This window comes from Callorhinus ursinus, unplaced genomic scaffold, assembly GCF_003265705.2.
Source record: "Callorhinus ursinus isolate GAN/ISIS: 27379988/994484 unplaced genomic scaffold, GSC_fseal_2.0 scaffold2, whole genome shotgun sequence".
NCBI classification, from domain to species: Eukaryota; Metazoa; Chordata; class Mammalia; order Carnivora; family Otariidae; genus Callorhinus; species Callorhinus ursinus.
In genome coordinates, this window is record NW_027397064.1 from 98,327,674 (window position 1) to 98,346,006 (window position 18,333).

Consider the following 18,333-nt stretch of genomic DNA (forward strand, 5'->3'; position numbering starts at 1 on the left):
GATCTAGCCACCTCCCACCGTCTAAACAGTCCACGCCTACAAGCAGCGACCAATTTCAGGCAAGCCGGAAGCCCTTTTGCCCCGTCTCACCGGCCCAACAACAAGTTCGGGTACGAACCGGAAGTTCTTCTGCCCCGATCGTCGGAGCGCCTCCTCGTGGACTGCACAGGCGCAGTGGGGCTCCGGCGGAGTTGTGGGAGGGGAGGAGGAAGAGGCGGGGGGGGGGGGGCGGCAGCCGGTCCCAGAAGATGGCGGAGGCGGGGGTGAGTTGGGGTCCCCCTGCGAAGCTCGGGAGATGTGGTGCTGAGGGAAGCGGCCTGAGGAGGGGGATGGCCTTCGGGAAGAGGAACTGCTTGTGTTTCTGCAGGCTGGGAACCCTGCTGGCAGGTGCGGGTAGCCAGGACCCCAGATGGGGCCTGAAGGGCGAGGGGCCCCGCTTACCTAGTGAAGTGTCGGCGAGGTCCGGAAGGAGACAGCGGGGTCGGGCGGAGGTCATGGGAGAGGCCGAGGCTCCTCGGACAGTGCAAGAGTGTCCGAGCGGAAAGAAGACTGGAGGACGGCGGGAAGGGCGACCCTGGAGATTTGATGAAGCTGGAGGTCAGCGAGCTGTCAAGCATGGAGCTGTCAGGACTTGGGAGGCTGGTAGCCAGGGAGACTCAGGCTGGGGAGGATGATGGATCCAAAAAGGTAGCTTTTGTAGTAAGTTTAGAATCCTCAAGAAGGTATGTTGATACTGGTTTGAGGAGTGGGACTTTGGCATTTTGGATTGGAATTGGACACCTTTGGCGTAGGTGTGTGGGTCAATCCAAAGAGAACACTTGCCTGGACCTAGAAGTCAGTTGGTGATAAGTTACTGGGATTTTGGGGTTGCTCAGTGGGGCTTGACCATCTGGAAAAGGAAAGAGGTGTGGATGATAGGGGACGGGGGGTGGGGGTGGGAGGAAGTGTGCTAAAACAAGTGATCATGACCCATGCCCTGTTAATGTTGGAAAAAAGTTATAAAAGTATGGTGTTAGCTCGATAGTCTAGGAAAATATACCATGAAGGGCTTCCTGTTTTGTAGGATTGATGAGGAGATGGTTTAAGAAGGAATGGGTAGACTTGACTCCTGGGCCACGGGAACTGGCCCAGATCAGTATTGGCAATGGAGCTGAGGGTTGCAGGGGAAGGCACATTCCAGTGCTAGCTAGGTACAGGGAGAATGAAGGCAAACAGTGGCTAGATTGTGTTTTCCAGCTTTGGGGCTTGGCCCTGATTGCCACCACCGAGTGAAAATGAATGAAGGGATACCTGACTAATAGGCTCTCCAGGGAAAAAATATTAGCTGGGTACTGTTCCTGGTACTCTTCCTATTTTCCGCTTTCATTCTCTCTGGGCACATTATGTTGGCTAGTGTGATTTGTTGTAGTTGTCAGTGCATATCTGACACAAAGTGGAAGAGGTTGATTCTTTTTAAACTGACAACTGTTGTTTTTACTAATGGTCTGCTGTAAAGGAAAGGAGAGAATGCAATTCAGTAATTTGTTATCAGAAAATTATTCCCAAATGATAGAGTAACCTTTTTAGTGACTGAGACTTGACATTTAAAAGTAGTAATGGGATGTGAATGCTGCTTGTTTAATGGTTTCCGTGTTTGGGTCTTAACATACAAAAGAAAGATGAGTTGCATTGTCTTCAAGACAAAATGTTTGTCTTTCTAGAAGTTTTAGTGTGCGTAGCCTATGATTCACATTTGTGTGCTTTTATTTAAGGAGAGTTAAATTTTTTCATTGATGTAAGTGTATTTTTCCTGATGCTTATGCTTATTCTGTTTTGAGAATGCCATTATAATTAAGAGAGCATCTGGTGAAAGGTGTGAGGTAGTAATTTAGTTTTATTATTTAGTAGCTGATTCTGACCTAAACACCTGAAGAGATAGGGTGATATGAGGAAAGAAATATACTTCTGTGGCTGTTAGTCATTGGAAGATGAATGGTCTTGTTTGATTGAGAAGGTGTTGAAATTGATAAAATACAACCGTTTCTTAAGGTTACTAGAAAATTTTGTGTTTGTTTGTTTTCAAATGCCTATTGCCTGAAAGTTGTTTCAGTGGAAGACATAAACTTTGATTTTCATTCACAAATGAATTCATTCACAAAGTCCTGAATCATTTATCCCTTTTTTTTAAAGGAATAATATCACTCATTAACAGACGGCCATATAGCTGGACTAATGTTTTTCCAGTTTTGATGATTTGTTATTGATCTGTCTAAACTATTTGAACTATTTTTCTTCTTGTTCACTAATGTACTTTATAGAAATTGTAGGTCAGGGCTCAAGGAAGAATAAGAATTTCTTATATACTGTGGGAGATTTTTATTTGTCAATTTTTGGAAAAAAAAAAAACACCCACATGATTTTGGTGTTAACAGTAGTTGATCAGCATGACTTTAAAAGCTGCCACTTGTGTGGCGAGTGAATTATTTTTGTATGGTGCTTGTAGTTGGGGCAGTGTGGTGAAATGGGAAAGAACTCTAGAAGGAGCCACAGTGTTGGGGATGTAGGGGAGGATGCCAGTCTTGGTGCCACCTGGTAACAGTGTTATCATCTCAGGAAGTTACTTAACTTACTTTGTTCTGTAAAATGGGGATTAAAAACACTTGCCTCTGTACCAGGATTATCATTGAGATCTATTGAGGTATTGTTCTCTCTAAATAATATCTTTATACCAAAGACTTCTTCCCTAATCAGCAAATTATTTCTTGAGTAATCTAAATTTTTCAAATATAGATTTTTTTTAAATTTTGGAGAAGAATCAAATTTATCATTGATGTAAGAGTAATATTTAAAGATATAGGTACATTTTAAGAGAAAAAATATCAATACCTAATCAGAAAACCTGAACTTTACAATAAACAGATTAAGGGGATACTTAATCCCCCTATTTCATTTAAATAACTCCCTCCCCTGTTTTGTGACTGATATTATAAACAGCATGCTTTTTAAGGAACTGAACTGTTGCATAGTAGGGAGTGAGTGGTCTTGTGGAATTTCTTATCTCTTTAATGAATCTGTTCATTTCCAGGAGTTCACTTTACACATTTGTGGGAGCAAGATCTAGTAGTACACAGCCTTGATCTTGTCACCTCACTTGACCACTTTGGGTCTCGTTTGGTATGCCAGTAAAATGAGAAAACTGTTAGATCACTGGTTCTTAACTTCTTTTGGATCATGGGCTTTTTAAGTACTTGATATAAACTATGGAACTGTCCAGAAAAATGCATATATACACAACTGTTTTTGTTTTGTTTTGCATATGGGCTCACGGACCCCCTGGGATAGATGATCTCTCAGTTCCCTTCTATTTCTTAAATTTTAGGATACTGTGATTCTTAAAGCATCCTTTTATTTTTGTCTCCAGGAATTATATAATATTGTATTATTATGTAGTCGTAAAAAGTAGCTTGTTGGATTTTTAAAATATGATCTTTAAAAAGAGAGCTCTTTCAAATGTAGTCATAAAAATCAGCTTTTTGGATTTTTAAAATACGATCTTTAAAAAGAGAACTCATTCAAATAAACAATCGCCAACCAAATACTGTGTTACTTTTAAAGAAAACTTTTGGAGTGAAGTAGGAAACTATAAACAAGCATTGCCAGGAAAGGTTGAATAAACAGCTGTGGTAGAATAACATAAATAAACAGCTTCAAAAGTCTCTAGCTTGAGGAAATAGTCTGTGGCAATCAGTGGCCCTTAGTGGGAAGGCGTTGCCTCTCTGGGGGCATTTGGAAATATTGTAGGAACATTTTTGGTTGTCTCAAATGGGCGAGGGGGCATGCCCTTGGTATTTAGTGGGCACGAGCCAGGGACGTTAAGTGTTTTGCAATGCCTAGGGCAGTTCCTTCTACACAGCAAGGAATTGTCCTGCCCAAAATGCCAGTGCCCTCTGACAAACACTGGTGATTGTGAGCTGGGACCTGGCACAACTGAAAAACGCTTTTTAAGCTGAAGTTACTATGCTCTTTTAGAAACATAATTCAACACAAAACATCCTTTGCCATTAATTCCCGCTTGGAAGAATCACAGACATAAAATGAGGATTCACTAGAGGAATTGGGGCTACTTAAAATGTATATATACTTTGTCCTCGAGTAGCCATTTTAACAGCAGAAGTTGGGGCATGTTGCTGTGTCTACTGGAAGTCTGGGAAGTGAAGGGTCTTACATAGTATGGTGGTATACAGTATGTAAGTTGTCCATATGATTTTTTTAAAAGATTTTATTTATTTATTTGATAGAGAGAGACAGTGAGAGAGGGAACACAAGCAGGGGGAGTGGGAGAGGGAGAAGCAGGCTTCCCGCCGAGCAGGGAGCCCGATGTGGGGCTCGATCCCAGGACCCTGGGATCATGCCCTGAGCCGAAGGCAGACGCTTAACGACTGAGCCACCCAGGCACCGCCTGATTTTTTTTTTCTTTAAAACATCTTTTTACACCTTGATCTAGTAATTTTGAAGAAAATTTCAAGGCCTTGGTACATTTACTCTCATGGTCTTTGTGCTGTTATACGGTTGCCTACTTATTGAGAATATATTACAGTTGAGTTAGTTTTTCCATGTCTGCTGTCTTTTCAGTAACCAAATCCCCTTCCATAAATCCATGTGCCAAAAAAGAAGTCTGAGGAGTTGGACTGGAATGGGGCTCAGGTTTAGAGGGAAGAGGATGGGTTTTGGAATCAGACCTAAGGTAAAACTCAGTTCTGATACAGTGTGTCATGTGATGATAAGCAAGTTCCTAAATCTCTTTGACTTCGCATTTCATTTGTAAAATGAGGGTGATAATTCTTACCTTTGGATGATTTTGAAGATTAGGGCTAACTCTATGTCTGGCATGGAGTAGGCCCTCCATAAATGGGTGCTATATTAAGAGTCATGCTGATGGTGATGATGAAGAATCCTGTAGCAACTAAATACCTGGCATGCTAATTTGCTGGATAGCACAGCAGGGAGGAGTCTGCAAGATCAGATCAGAAGGAGATGGGTTCCAGGCGTTTTCAGTTGGTGTGTAGAGTGCATTTGTCCATGAATCAGCCATAAGACGTACTGTTTTCTGTAGTCCCTAAGCTATAGAGCTCAGTCATGCTATAGACTAAGTTAGGTTTATGAGGACTGGCTTGAGGACAGACGTCCCCCTGTGATCTGGGTCCAGAGCTTTGGATGTGACAGAGGTCAGTGAAACAAACAAACAAACACAAAAACAGTCAGTTGTCTGTGTTTATCACATGGAACTGATCGGCTATGAAAGTTACTAGTACTCGCAAATGTTCTCATTTTCATACTGGTTATTTCTAAAGTCAGCACCCCTCTCCCCAACCCCCAGTTTACACATGGGTTTTGTGCTCACAGAAAGTGTCAGATATTCTTTGTCTTAACCAGATGAACACAAGAGGAAGACCACTTTCTGTGGCTTCCAGGAGCCACGTGGCTAAAACTCCTTACAATCTAGCCATGAGGTTACTCTTCATTTTCTTAGCTTCCTTTCTTCTGCTTCCTATTGCAGCTTTGTCACAGTAGCTCTGTGGTTGCAACAGAGGGCTGACTAGGTCCAGGCAGGGGTGGGACACAGCTGTGGCCCTACCAAGAGTCGGTCAGGTCTACTTTCTGGGCTTGGTGTATGTGTAGGTAAGTGGGTGGCAGTCTGTGTTTTGTAAGATGCTTTTGTGCAGAAATTCAAATACATAACCATTAAACGTGAAAACATTTTGTTCCCCTATGGAGGGCATCCTCACGAGCAAGTCACATTTTATTGCGAGCAGTATAGAATTTTCAGTTAGAATATGTTGATTTTCTGTATAAATTCATTTATTTTTTTGTAAAGTATAAAGATTTTTACCTAAATCTCCAGGCCCATCTCTCCTAACTGATGGGGTTGGAGATTTAGGTAGAAAAAAACAGAAACCTGGATTTTAATCTTCCAGATTCTGGTGGAACTATCTCAGGTAACCTGCTCTGCTTTTCTTTGAAGCAGAGCAAGCTGTTTTTATTATTATTCTAACCTTTAGCCTCGCAGGTCACTTAGGCTGTCCTAGGAAATATTAAGTGTAACACTTTTTTATTATATCATGCCTATAAGAATGCTTTTTAAACCACTTCTTATTTAGTAAATAACTAATTTAAATAAATAGATAAGCTTGTCATTTCATTATTTGTACTTTGAAATTAATTAGTATTAAAATCAGAAAAATTGTATGATCATTTATTAGACAAACATTGATTTCTTTTTTCTTATCTCTTACAGGATTTCTGGTAGGTCCTTTTTTAGGATAAGATGCTGTAACTGTTGAAACGCCAGTCTGCATTGATTCACAGACAGTTGGCTTTTCAGCTGGAAAGCCTTTTTTCCCCCCTTGCTGGTATACTGAACTTATGAAATCATGGCAGAAGGAGAGACAGAGTCACCTGGACCCAAAAAGCGTGGCCCCTACATTTCATCTGTCACTAGCAGGAGTGTGAACTTGATGATTCGTGGAGTGGTACTATTTTTTATTGGAGTATTTCTTGCATTAGTGTTAAATTTACTTCAGATTCAGAGAAATGTAACGCTCTTTCCACCTGACGTGATCGCAAGCATCTTTTCTTCAGCATGGTGGGTACCGCCGTGCTGTGGCACAGCCTCAGGTAGGTGTAGGTTGCTTCTGTAATGCTTAGAAAGGAAGGAGGGCACATGAGTGTGGATGTTGTCTGGGCAGTACTTGTTTTTCAGCTTTAATTTAAATGCAGGACAGTGGACCTGTTTTAAATGAACAGTTCCATGAGTTGAGGCAAATGCACACCATCATGTAACCACCCACCACAGTCCGGCTGTAGAACATTTTCCATGACCCACAGATTCTCTTGTGCTCTCTTGCCGTCCATTCCCCACACTCAGCCTCAGGCTTCCACTGATCTTTCTGTCCCTAGGTTATTTTTGCCCGTTCCCCCATGTAATATAAATGGAATCACAGGGTAGGTACTCTTGTGTCTGATTTCTGTCTGACCTATGAACTTGAAAATTTTAATCTTAAAAGAATCTTGCTTCCCTTTGGGATGAGGCTTTTAACTTCTTTCTTTCATCTTTTCTTCAGCTCACCTCATATTAAGTCTTACTCTTAGTTATTTTGATGATCATCGTCACTGTGGTTTTAAGGGTTAGATGTGTGTGTGTTGTGGCCTTGTTTTTGAAGTAGATGAAAACTTGAAAGATGGAGTAGCGTTATTCAAGTTCAAAGCTTCATGTTATTTTTTTATTTTTTAAAGATTTTATTTATTTGAGAAAGGGAGAGAGTGAGCACAAGCAGGGGTGAGGCAGAGGGAGAGAGAAAGGGAGAAGCAGACTCTGTGCCAAACAGGGTGCCCAACACAGGGCTTGATCCCAGGACTCTGACTCTGGGATCATGACCTGAGCTAAAGGCAGACGCTTAACCGACTGAGCCACCTGGGTGCCCCAAGCTTCATGTTATTTTTTTAGATTTTTGTACATGCTTTTTTTTTCTTGGTATCTTATTTTCAAATGTATTTTAAGGATAAAGAATACTTAAAGAGATTAATAAGTAGATTCTCTTTGCTTAAAGTCATTATCCTATTTCAGTAGTTATTTTAGATCTTTTTTGGTGGACAGTGTGTCACAGATAAAGTGGAGCATTTCAGAAAGCATACTTAATGGGGAGCTTCCATAATGGATACTCTTTAGCTTTTTCTAATGACTGAGACCACTAGATTAATAACATTTTATAAAAGGAAGTAATAGGAGGAAGCCATCATTGTGTGGTAGAAGAAAAATCTGATCGAGAAAGAAATTGCTTTTTAGAATGTCCATTTGGTGTCTCATACTTAAAATACACCAATACCTTGCAGTATAATGTATATCCTTCTTGACTTCCATCCTCGAGCTGGAGGTTGAAGGGGGAGGAATTAGATGTGAGATGTTTTAGAATGACCTCGTGGAACCTACTGGACAGTTGCGTGGATGGAAAGGCATGTTGTGTTAAGGTTTCAGTGTGGTTTATGTGTCGATGTCTCTATTACAATATTCACATTAAAAGTTTATAAAGGCAGTGATTCGTAGTTTCCCCAGGGTTATTACATTTTCTGAGAGACTAGGCAAACTCGTCCAAATAGAGGAGAAAGCATAAATTATATTTTATCATTCTCTGTTGTGTCTACTAGTCCTCATGTATTTTCTTTCATCTAAACTCAAAAGAGAAAAATTAAGTTAGACTAGGCAAGCTTGTCCAAATAGAGGAGAAAGCATAAATTACATTTTATCATTCTCTGTTGTGTCTACTAGTCCTCATGTATTTTCTTTCATCTAAACTCAAAAGAGAAAAATTAAGTTTTCCCATCGTCTTTTTCTAGTTTGTTTATTTTCTTGTATGGTATAGCTGCTGTCTGGCTACCAGTTGAAGCTTTTTGGGATTTGGAAGAACATGTCTTTTCAGTAGACAAAAGGAAGGTCAGGGGAGGGAAACTGTTCCTTACTGACTGCCTCCTAATGTGCTAGGCCCATCCCTTAACCCCAGGGATCTGTAGGGCAACTTTGGGAGTGAGATTTTGGCATTGTGCCTACTTTGGAGAAATGAGGAACCTGAGATGAAGAGAGGATGTCATTGAGCCCAGGGGCTCAGAGCTGGTGAATGGTGCAGCTGGGTCCAGCATCACAGGCCGGAGAAGGGGAAAGAGGAAGCTCCTCACACTTCCCCTTGATTCACGGGGCCTCTTTTGAAGCTTGCAGAGGAAATGCCAGGCTTGGATGGAACATACCGTTGTGTGTGGGACATTTGTGGCTGGGGCAGGAGAACTTGACTGACGTTTCACGGTACCTCCATTAAGGAGAGGACCAGGGGCTGTGTCTGTCCCTGTGGCATGGGCACTTTTGCCACAAACTCATATTTAGGAAGGAAAATTCCATATGTTAATACCACATTTCAGTTACTTTGTCTCTGCTTTCCTTCCTTTTCCCAGCCGCTAGGTCTGTTACACTTAAAACCTAACTTCATACTTCTCCATTTGGGGGATTTACATTTACATTTCTTGGTTAAGTGTTTCTCCTGAAAGCAGTGCATTCCGCGAGGTAGGTACATGGGCACACGGAAGTAGAGAGGCATTTGGAAATCTAGATTCCAGTTGATTCTGCTACTGATTTTGTTGGGTGAGTCATGGCATTTAGTAGATGAGAGTGAAGATACCAGGTTTGTGAAAGTTGCCAAAATGGATTCTTGCACCTCTTGCCCCCAATTTTAGGGAAAATATCAAGGAAATAAGAAGTTAATGATATAAGAAACATAGTGTGTACATGTTTACATGTGTTTGAAGTATGTATATGTTTTTGTGTACATGTGCTGGTGTGCATTTTCAAAACACTCTAGGTTCTTACCATCTTAAGTCAGAAAAATTGATAATTGTCCTTTGCTTTTCCTATCCAACTAATATTCATAGACAGAGCAGCTACCTTCTGGAGATTCTCCAGAATCACTACTTTCTGCATGCAAACAGAAGGGTCCCTGGCTATTTGCTCTCTTCCCCTATAGCACCTAGTGCTGGAAAATTTGTTAGCAGTGCTTCTAGAGGGACAACCAGTAGAGAACTCTGGTACATTTCCTTTGATCTCATTTTTCTTTTCTTAGTTCTCTATTTTTAATTTAATAATGGCTGGTGTTTCAAGGTGATTAACTTCTCAATGTGTGCAGTGCATTAGAATCAGAGTTAGAAACCTTTTGAACCTTGCGGAGGGCTGCAAAGGAATCTTTCTGAGGAATGAATAGAGGAAAAAGATAACTATCATTGTGTGGGTAAAAATAACTAGGGAAATTGACTTGAAAATTGCAAGTAACCAAATTATATTCATACCTATGAAACTAATATCTAACATTAAAAGAAAAAACAAAATCTTTCCAGTTTAGCCAGGCAGTCATTTACCCAGTTCCCAGAGAGCCCTGCAAGACTTCTGCTGCCACCTCCCAAGTTTCCAAGTTTCCATGTTGCCTCTTTCTCTTGGTCCAGGCCCTCTACCGCTCTGATGGGAATTTTCAGGTTTTTCTTTTTCTGCTTCTAATTTTGTCCTCTGACCAGCCACCAGTCCCCATCATGTGTTGTTATACACTCAGCACTGTAAGAGTGAGTTCCTCTCTATCTGCTACAAATGCAATGGCATTATTTCCTGATTCCCCAGTGCCTGCAGGGTAGTCTCTGTGATAGGACCCTTGCCAACTTTTGTCTTTTTCAGAGTCTTTCTGAAGCTCCCTTTTTGCCTAAAGCTTACAGTTTCCAGGTGATGGTGGATATTTTGCACTGTCCATGCTTTTCCTCAGATTTTTCCCTTGGATTAGAAAGTCATTTCCACACCACTGACCTGCTGAACTTGGCTCCTACCTCAGGGGCCACTTTTTCTGTGACGTTTTCCCGACACTCCAACACCCTGCCTCCCCTCAGCGCATGCCAGGAAAAGACTGGGCCCCGACTAGGCCCTGTCAGTGCCACCCGTAACATATTACTGTATTGCATCGTTTCTGTGCTCACTTTGGGGCTGGGATCACGTCTTATTCTTTTTTCTTTTTAAATCCCCAGCAAATATCAAGAACCAGACACATTATGGGAGCTCAAGTGTTTATTGAATGAAACATTGCATATCCTGTTGTAGTTTTCCATGAAAGTCTATCTCATTCAATGGCTTTGTTTTTTTCAGCCCCTGCTCCTTGCAAAACATTTGATTTAACTGTTCCTCTTAGTGCATCACTGAATTAAACACACTACCCTGAAAAAGTGATGACTTAATACTGATGTTTTACAAACTTCTGGTTTTGGCTTGGTATGCTGGAACTGATCACTGGGAAGTAACTTAAATCTATCCCAAGAAATGTTATTTTGCATCAGAGAGCCCTCCGATTAAGCAGGACGATGTTTGCATATAATGTTACACAGGCATGATTTTAACAATCTCTTGTTAAAATAAAAAAGTTGGGAGAAAGAAAAGAAACCCAGACATACTTCTGCTGAGCTGTCAAACGGTGGAGCCTCACTGTGCCATAGATACTGCTATCAGACTCTGCCATGCCTTTATTTAAAGGGAAGGAAGAAGACGTTTAATAGGAAGTGACAAGCTTCCTCGAATTCTCCTTCTCAGTGAGCAACCGAGAACCATGCATACTCAATGGATTTGATTTTTATTGGCAAATCCCAAGGTTGGCAGCGTGGCAGTTTAAATTCCTTTTTGTGTTTTTGCTTTCTCTCCTCAGTTGTCTCTCACTTTTGAGTCTGACATCACATGCATACAAATCTAGTCAATTTTACTTATTTATATCTTTGCACACACGTCAGTATTCTCTGTGTGATAATTCTTTACCTATGGCATCAGCTGCTGAGGAAAATTGACTTGGAATGCCTGATCTTAGCTGATTTTACTCAGCAACAGGCAAAGGGCGGAGAGAGGGAGAGCGAGAGTGAGGAATGACATGAGCTGTTAGTTTCATGACCCCTTGAGAAAAAAAAAAAAAGAGAATATTCATTTAGATGTATTTCAACTGTTAGGCATGCTTATTGCCATTTTAATTTTGTAGGAATTTGGAAATGCTGTCAGTTAATCTCCCAGGATTTTAGAGCTGAGCCTTTTAAATAGGAATGTGATATGAAAGTTTTAAATTTACTAACAGTTGTTGGAGGTCCGCATTGCTGAAATTTGTTGTTAATCTCTTGATGGTCTGTGAACCATCTATACTCAGCAAAAGCCTAACTCAGAAGAGTACTTTCAGATTTGTGGATTAGAGCACACATGCATCATTGCAGCCGCTCACCTCCAGATGGAGGTGCGGCCTCTTTTTAATACTGCTCCGTTGGTATGCTAGCCTGTGATTTTTGATATTAATTGATTTCTGTTTTTCCTTAAAGATTGAATACATCATTTGTAAGATAGAGCTAGCCAATACCAGGCCAGGCAGGGGATTCCTGATACTCAGGCACTCAGATTTTGGTACAGTAATTTCAAGATACATCATAGGTAGCACTGGACATTTTAAACGTTGCTTTCTTTTTTTTTTTTTTTTTAAGATTTTATTTATCTGACAGAGACAGTGAGAGAGGGAACACAAGCAGGGGGAGTGGGAGAGGGAGAAGCAGGCCTCCCAAGGAGCAGGGAGCCCAATGTGGGGCTCGATCCCAGGACCCCGGGATCATGACCCGAGCAGAAGGCAGACGCTTAACATCTGAGCCACCCAGGTGCCCCTTTCAACTGATGTGACAGTTGTGTCTTTATTACTTAATGGCAACATGACCATTCTGTTTTTAGGAAGATTAGCAAGTCAGAGCTGCCTAGCTATTTCCTGTTAAATTTAATCTGTAGAAGTACATTTTCCTTAGAACTTGTTGAAGAATATTTTGGTTCGTTAAGGTCTTTTTTTAGTGACTAACTTAGCATTTAAAATCTTCTCCCATTAAATGAATAAAATGTTGAAGTTTGACATGTATTTTAATTAAAAATTGGGTGTGAATATTTGGAGTCTCAATCACAGGTAGACATTTTGCCTGCAGTTATTCATAATTATATGGTTAACATTCAAGATGTTCTTTCCAAAACTAAGAAATGTACCAAAATGACTTCTGATTTTTAAGAGTGAATTTGAATTTTAACCGAAAACGTATAGTTCTTATAGATTGTTTCCTAAGTTTTTCTATGTGCAGAATGAGGCTTACGTGTAGATTTCTATTGCAAGTTTCCCTGTTTTGACAGTATGATCTAGAGACTCATTAGAAGGCCAGCGGGGAGGGGAACGTCAGGACACAGCTCTGGGCGCGGGAGAAAAGCTAGAGGCACTAGAATAATCTGTAGAACAGGCCGGCTATAGCCATCCGAACACACACTGTGTGTGGGATGACCTTATTGTTCACATTTACACTTCCAGCTTCTCTTTAGACAGTTTGGGGCATTTTATAGCACTCTTCATGCTTATGTGGTTCAGAGAGAACATTGTTTAACTGCCAGCTGGTTTGATGTTTTCAAATCTCAGAGATAGTAGTCGTAGTAGCATGAGCCATCTAGTCCAAACTGCTAAATTGTGACTCATACCCTGAAATAGCGCTCTGCCAATTATAATTTGGAATACTGTTGTAATCATTTGCAGTGCTTTCTGCAGTGGTGTTACCTCTTTTTTTTTACTTTGGGGAGGTAAGTTTAAAAATATGGGTGATTGATGTTAAGTATTGGAGAGCTTTTGAAACAGTGTTTCAAATGCTTGTGGGGGTTGTAGTGACTCTTTTAGCTTAAGTTTTGCTGGTATAGCATTGGAGATGACTTAATTTTTTTCTCCTTTTTTCCACAGCTGTGATTGGGTTATTATACCCCTGCATTGACAGGCATCTAGGAGAACCACATAAATTTAAAAGAGAGTGGTCCAGTGTGATGCGGTGCGTAGCCGTCTTTGTTGGTATAAATCATGCCAGTGCTGTATCCTTTCTGCTGTAACGAAATACATAATCACAGAGCAGCCCGGACAAACCAAAGGTTAAATAGTCCGTTGCAACTTCACTGTTGTCAAAATGTGGTATGTCCCCTTAGCGTAAAAAGAATGTGTGCCATATTGTTGAAACATCACAGTAGCAGCCGTGCATTTACTGGGTGGGGTATAGCCTTCCATTTAAATCCCCGAGTTTCAGAATCATTGAGAAACTTTGCTCGTTTAAACATTTTGCATGTTTTTCTTAAATTAGGTTACATAATTCCATACAGTTTTGGTAACTCCAAGATTGAAACAGATACATTTTCAAAGGATTTCTTTCCTCTCTTCATTTAAGACTTGCCAGTGAGGACATGTGGTGGCTTCAGGTGCTGGCTGTTTTTTGGTTTGTTTTTAATTTAAGGAACCTATAATTTTTTTCCAAAAAAGGACTCATCTATTGTTTTTTTTTAAATTTTTTATTGTTATGTTAATCACCATATATTACATCATTAGTTTTTGGTGCAGTGTTCCATGATTCATTGTTTGTTCATAACACCCAGTGCTCCATGCAGAACGTGCCCTCCTCAATACCCATCACCAGGATAACCCATCCCCCTCCCCCCCTCCCCTCTAGAACCCTCAGTTTGTTTTTCAGAGTCCATCATCTCTCATGGTTCGTCTCCCCCTCTGACATACTCCCCTTTTCTTCCTCTCCTGTTATCTTCTTCTTTTTCTTTTTTCTTAAAATATGTTGTGTTATTTGTTTCAGAAGTACAGATCTGTGATTCAACAGTCTTGCACAATTCACAGCGCTCACCGTAGCACATACCCTCCCCAATGTCTATCACCCAGCCACCCCATCCCTCCCACCCCCAACCACTCCAGTAACACTCAGTTTGTTTCCTGAGATTAAGAATTCCTCATATCAGTGAGGTCATGTGATACAAGTCTTTCTCTGATTGACTTATTTCACTCAGCATAACACCCTCCAGTTCTATCCACGTCGTTGCAAATGGCAAGATCTCATTCCTTTTGATGGCTGCATAATATTCCATTGTGTATATATACCACATCTTCTTTATCCATTCATCTGTCGATGGGCATCTTGGCTCTTTCCACAGTTTGGCTATTGTGGACATTGCTGCTATAAACATTGGGGTACACGTACCCCTTCGGGTCCCTACATTTGTATCTTTGGGGTAAATACCCAGTTCATCTATTGGTTTTAATCGACGCCAGCAAATCTCATGAATGTTCTTAAAGGTGGCATAAGTGGAAATACTCAGCTTAGACATGGGCCAAAAAGAACATTTGTCCCTAAGGTACATATTTTTAAAGTTTGATCATTTATGGATTCTGACATTTTATTTCGTGAGTAATGAGTGTTCTTAGAGTATCCCAGCTAGAAGGGTAAAGTAGCCTCTATTTCCCTTCTCCCTGATACCACAGAAAAAAATGTCCACCCCAGAACAAAAGTTTTTGCCCTCATAAGATTTTCATCCTGTCATCCTCCCTGCTGCTTCTCCTCTTCTTCCCCACCCCTGACTTTCCTTTGGAGAAGAGAGCCTGTGACTGGCTAGTTCATTCGTCCCTTTTCTAGAAGATGTGGCTTAGAGAGTGGAGGGGACAGGAGCTTTGGTGCTGGGAAGAGCATGCAGTGCAGGTCAGGCTGCCCAGAGTTCCCTCTTGTGCCTCTGCAATGGGCTCATGGCTGGTGGTTAGCAGGAGAGAGGGTGGGTCACGTGGCAGGTGGATTCCTATGTCTGTTATGGGAAGCATTGTGTTCTGGAGAAGCCTGGGAGAGGAACAAAGGCAAGTGGCAAGGTCCTCCGTTCTGCAAACACATTTGCCTTTCTGTTCCTAATTGTGCTAGCCCTTGGGGATCTGTGAATTTGGAAGCCCCTCAGTGGCGTTACTAGTCTGTTTTTCCATTCCTTTTGTATTAAAGAATTTCCCAACATGTTTAGCTTGGAGGAATCTTTGAGATTTAGGATTTGAGGAATCTTTGAGATTTAGGATTTTATAACAAACAAATCTAGTGGTTGGGAGGGCTTCAAAAGATAGACTCATAGAATATTGTATCTAGAGGAAAACTTAGAAATCACCCAGTTCCACATTATTTTTTTATTAAAGATAATAAGACAAATGAAAGCTAGAGGGATTAGGTACTTTGCCAAGTCACTCATACTGCAAGGCTGGGACATTGCTGAGACCAGACCCCAGAGATCCTGGCTCGAATCTAGGAAGGGTTCCTTCTCCCATTCAGGAGCCCCCTAAGCATGCTAAATTTCCCTCCCAACTGGTGGATTAGACTGTTCCACCCCAGATGTTTCAGGTGTTTTTAAGTAGAGAAATTTAGATAGCCTTTTCTGGAATTTAAAAACCTTTATATATCTAATTTAAATTTTTTGCCTCAGTCATTCTTTTCCTTCTCTGTCAATGAGATACCTGAATATAGCGATTTTTAACTGTTCTGTCCGCCATTGAAGCAAAGTCCAAAATGTCTGCAAAATTTATAACATAGACTTAATAATATTAGGTCCCTTAGACTAGAGAAAATCCCATGGTACTATTTTTCAGGTAGAAGTATTTTACCTGTTTACCCTAGAAACCTTATTTTCCTTTGACCCTTAATGAAGTTAATTTAGTTATCAAAGATGGAACTCAGTGAATATCAAATTCTACTGTTTATAAGAATGTTTATTGCGTAGAAAAATCAGAGCATATAACCTTTCCTTTGGAGTGTTAGGTATAATGCCTGCTAAAGAATAAGAAAAACTTTTGCAGAAAGCATACCATAAACTCTAGGGTTTTTTGGGGTAAATCAAGCCTAATCAAGAAATGACCTTGAGGGAATGGCCAGCAACCGTCCTCTGATGCTGAGAAGTAAGCGAAGAGGGAGTTGGAGATACCAGCTGGTGTGGTAAGGGCGGAAGTGGGTGGTAAATGACAGGATGTTAAAGGAAGTGGGGAAATAGTTTTATATGCATTTTTTGAACTTCTTCTCTCTTCTCTGTAGTTGCAGCATGGCCAGTTAGTTGGCGAGCTATCTAGTTTCCCCTGGGGAGCTGGATATAGAGCCAAGATGTGGCCTTTGGGACATAGATAATGCCCTTTTAATGATATTTGAAATTAATTCCTTTAGTGTAATCCTCTAGCAAAGAAATGAGAAAATTGAATTTGTAAAGCTTCGTTTTGCCCAGAGATTTTGGAGTAGAAAAGGGCCACACATTTGTGAATAGATGCTTAAGTAAGTGACGGAAATAAAATATCATTTGAGCAAACTGTCCTATACCGGAAAGTCTCAGGCACCAAAATAGCTTGGCAGGTTGCAAGATAATGTTCACTTCAAGGCTTTATCCTCAACAAATTAAAACTAGAACAGTTGACATAATAGAAAGGGATACTGTGTCCTTGGTCCTCTTGTTTCTGAACTGCATTATTATAAAATGTGTCTGTCAGTAAATCATATAGAGAATGTGGTACCCTGTTAAATAGCTGTCAACTCTTCTATTTTCAAGTTCTTGTATGATTCGCAAGTAATTCTGAACCTGTTTGAGAAGTAATATTGGTTTCTTTTTTAGCAAAAGTGTGTTCCTTTAGCAGTACTTGTGTTCCAAGACTTCTGGTTACATTTTTAGCAAAGCATTTCTCAAATAATGGGTCTGATCTTATAATTGTGAATGTAGAAAGAGGGCTTTTTTGGGGGGCTGGGAGGAACTACAAGTAGGTGGGATCTATTAATGAAATATCATGCCCTCTGTGTATTTTTAGTAAATATCAGAGACAGTTTTAATCTCACCCAGTGACCTGCATTGTATGAAAGGACTGAACTCACCCTAGAATAAGCAGTCAAGTCCCGTCTCAATAGTAACATCTCTTATTTTAGAAAAATGAACAGGTGGTATTATTTGGTTACAAGTTTTAAGATGACTCTTTAACACTGATCTCAGAAAGTGGATTTTGATAACAACATACAGTTGTCTCTCACACTGGCTGCACTCTCCATTGGACTCTGGTGGACCTTTGATAGATCTAGAAGTGGTTTTGGCCTTGGAGTAGGAATTGCTTTCTTGGCAACCTTGGTCACTCAACTGCTAGTCTATAATGGTGTTTATCAGTAAGTATTCTTTTCAGTGCTTGTTTGCTAAAAGAAATAAATGACAACTGATTTCAGAATTGAGATTTAAAAATTGGGTTAGCCACTTTAATGTACAGAGTAACTTATTTCCATTGTAATTTTCTTAATGATTATCGGTGTATACTTCCTCTGTGGGATGTTAAAAACATTTCTGTTATTCTAGATATACATCTCCAGATTTTCTCTATGTTCGTTCTTGGTTACCGTGTATATTTTTTGCTGGAGGCATAACAATGGGAAACATTGGTCGACAACTGGCAATGGTAAGCTGATGCTTATTTCATCTGTTATTGAGATGTAAGACAAGTTTTCTCCAAGCCAAGCATACTAAAAGTCAAAGGAACCATTGGGTAGAAAAGCTAAAATGTGTTACGGATATGGTGATAGGACTTACCCTCTAATTTTTTTAACTAATCTGTAAATAAGGACGCTGTTGGTCACCCCTGTCATGGATGGCAGGACCAGGAACAGCATCCAAAGGCCACAGCAGTTTCACGAATAAGCGCTGTCACTTACATCATTGTAGCCTGCTAGGAGAATTGAGTGGCTGTCTTTTTGATAATGTGGCCACCCAATTATCTTAAACCCATTAGTTTCCTTTATCTTGAATTGTGGTTGCACATCTGTAACTGTACTTCTAAAATACTGTTTTTGACCAGAAGGTTTTGCTAACGTAATAGACTTTTCCCCTTGAAATTGTAAAGTGATTTGAGAAAATATTACCTGAATTCAACCATATCAGTCCTGTCCTTA

At 40.5% G+C, this 18,333-nt stretch overlaps 1 protein-coding gene across 9 annotated transcripts in view; it reads left to right on the plus strand.

Moving 5' to 3' along the window:
* The first annotated feature begins 201 nt into the window (after positions 1-201).
* The window catches only part of INSIG2 (insulin induced gene 2), a 61,951-nt gene continuing 43,819 nt past the window's right edge, over positions 202-18,333 (plus strand). For 4 of the 9 annotated variants that reach the window (XR_003205312.2, XM_025857259.2, XM_025857309.1 and 1 more), the window contains exons 1-5: positions 202-263; positions 6,275-6,654; positions 13,323-13,447; positions 17,393-17,559; positions 17,744-17,843. Coding sequence is in view for 8 of the 9 variants with exons in the window: in XM_025857259.2 (XP_025713044.1) it covers positions 6,411-6,654; positions 13,323-13,447; positions 17,393-17,559; positions 17,744-17,843 (636 nt within the window). In the remaining variant the exon portion in view is untranslated. Of the gene's footprint in view, positions 388-409; positions 598-4,611; positions 4,724-6,274; positions 6,655-13,322; positions 13,448-17,392; positions 17,560-17,743; positions 17,844-18,333 lie in introns of those variants that run through there. The other 5 variants (XM_025857269.2, XM_025857294.2, XM_025857287.2 and 2 more) reach the window with 5 other exon arrangements.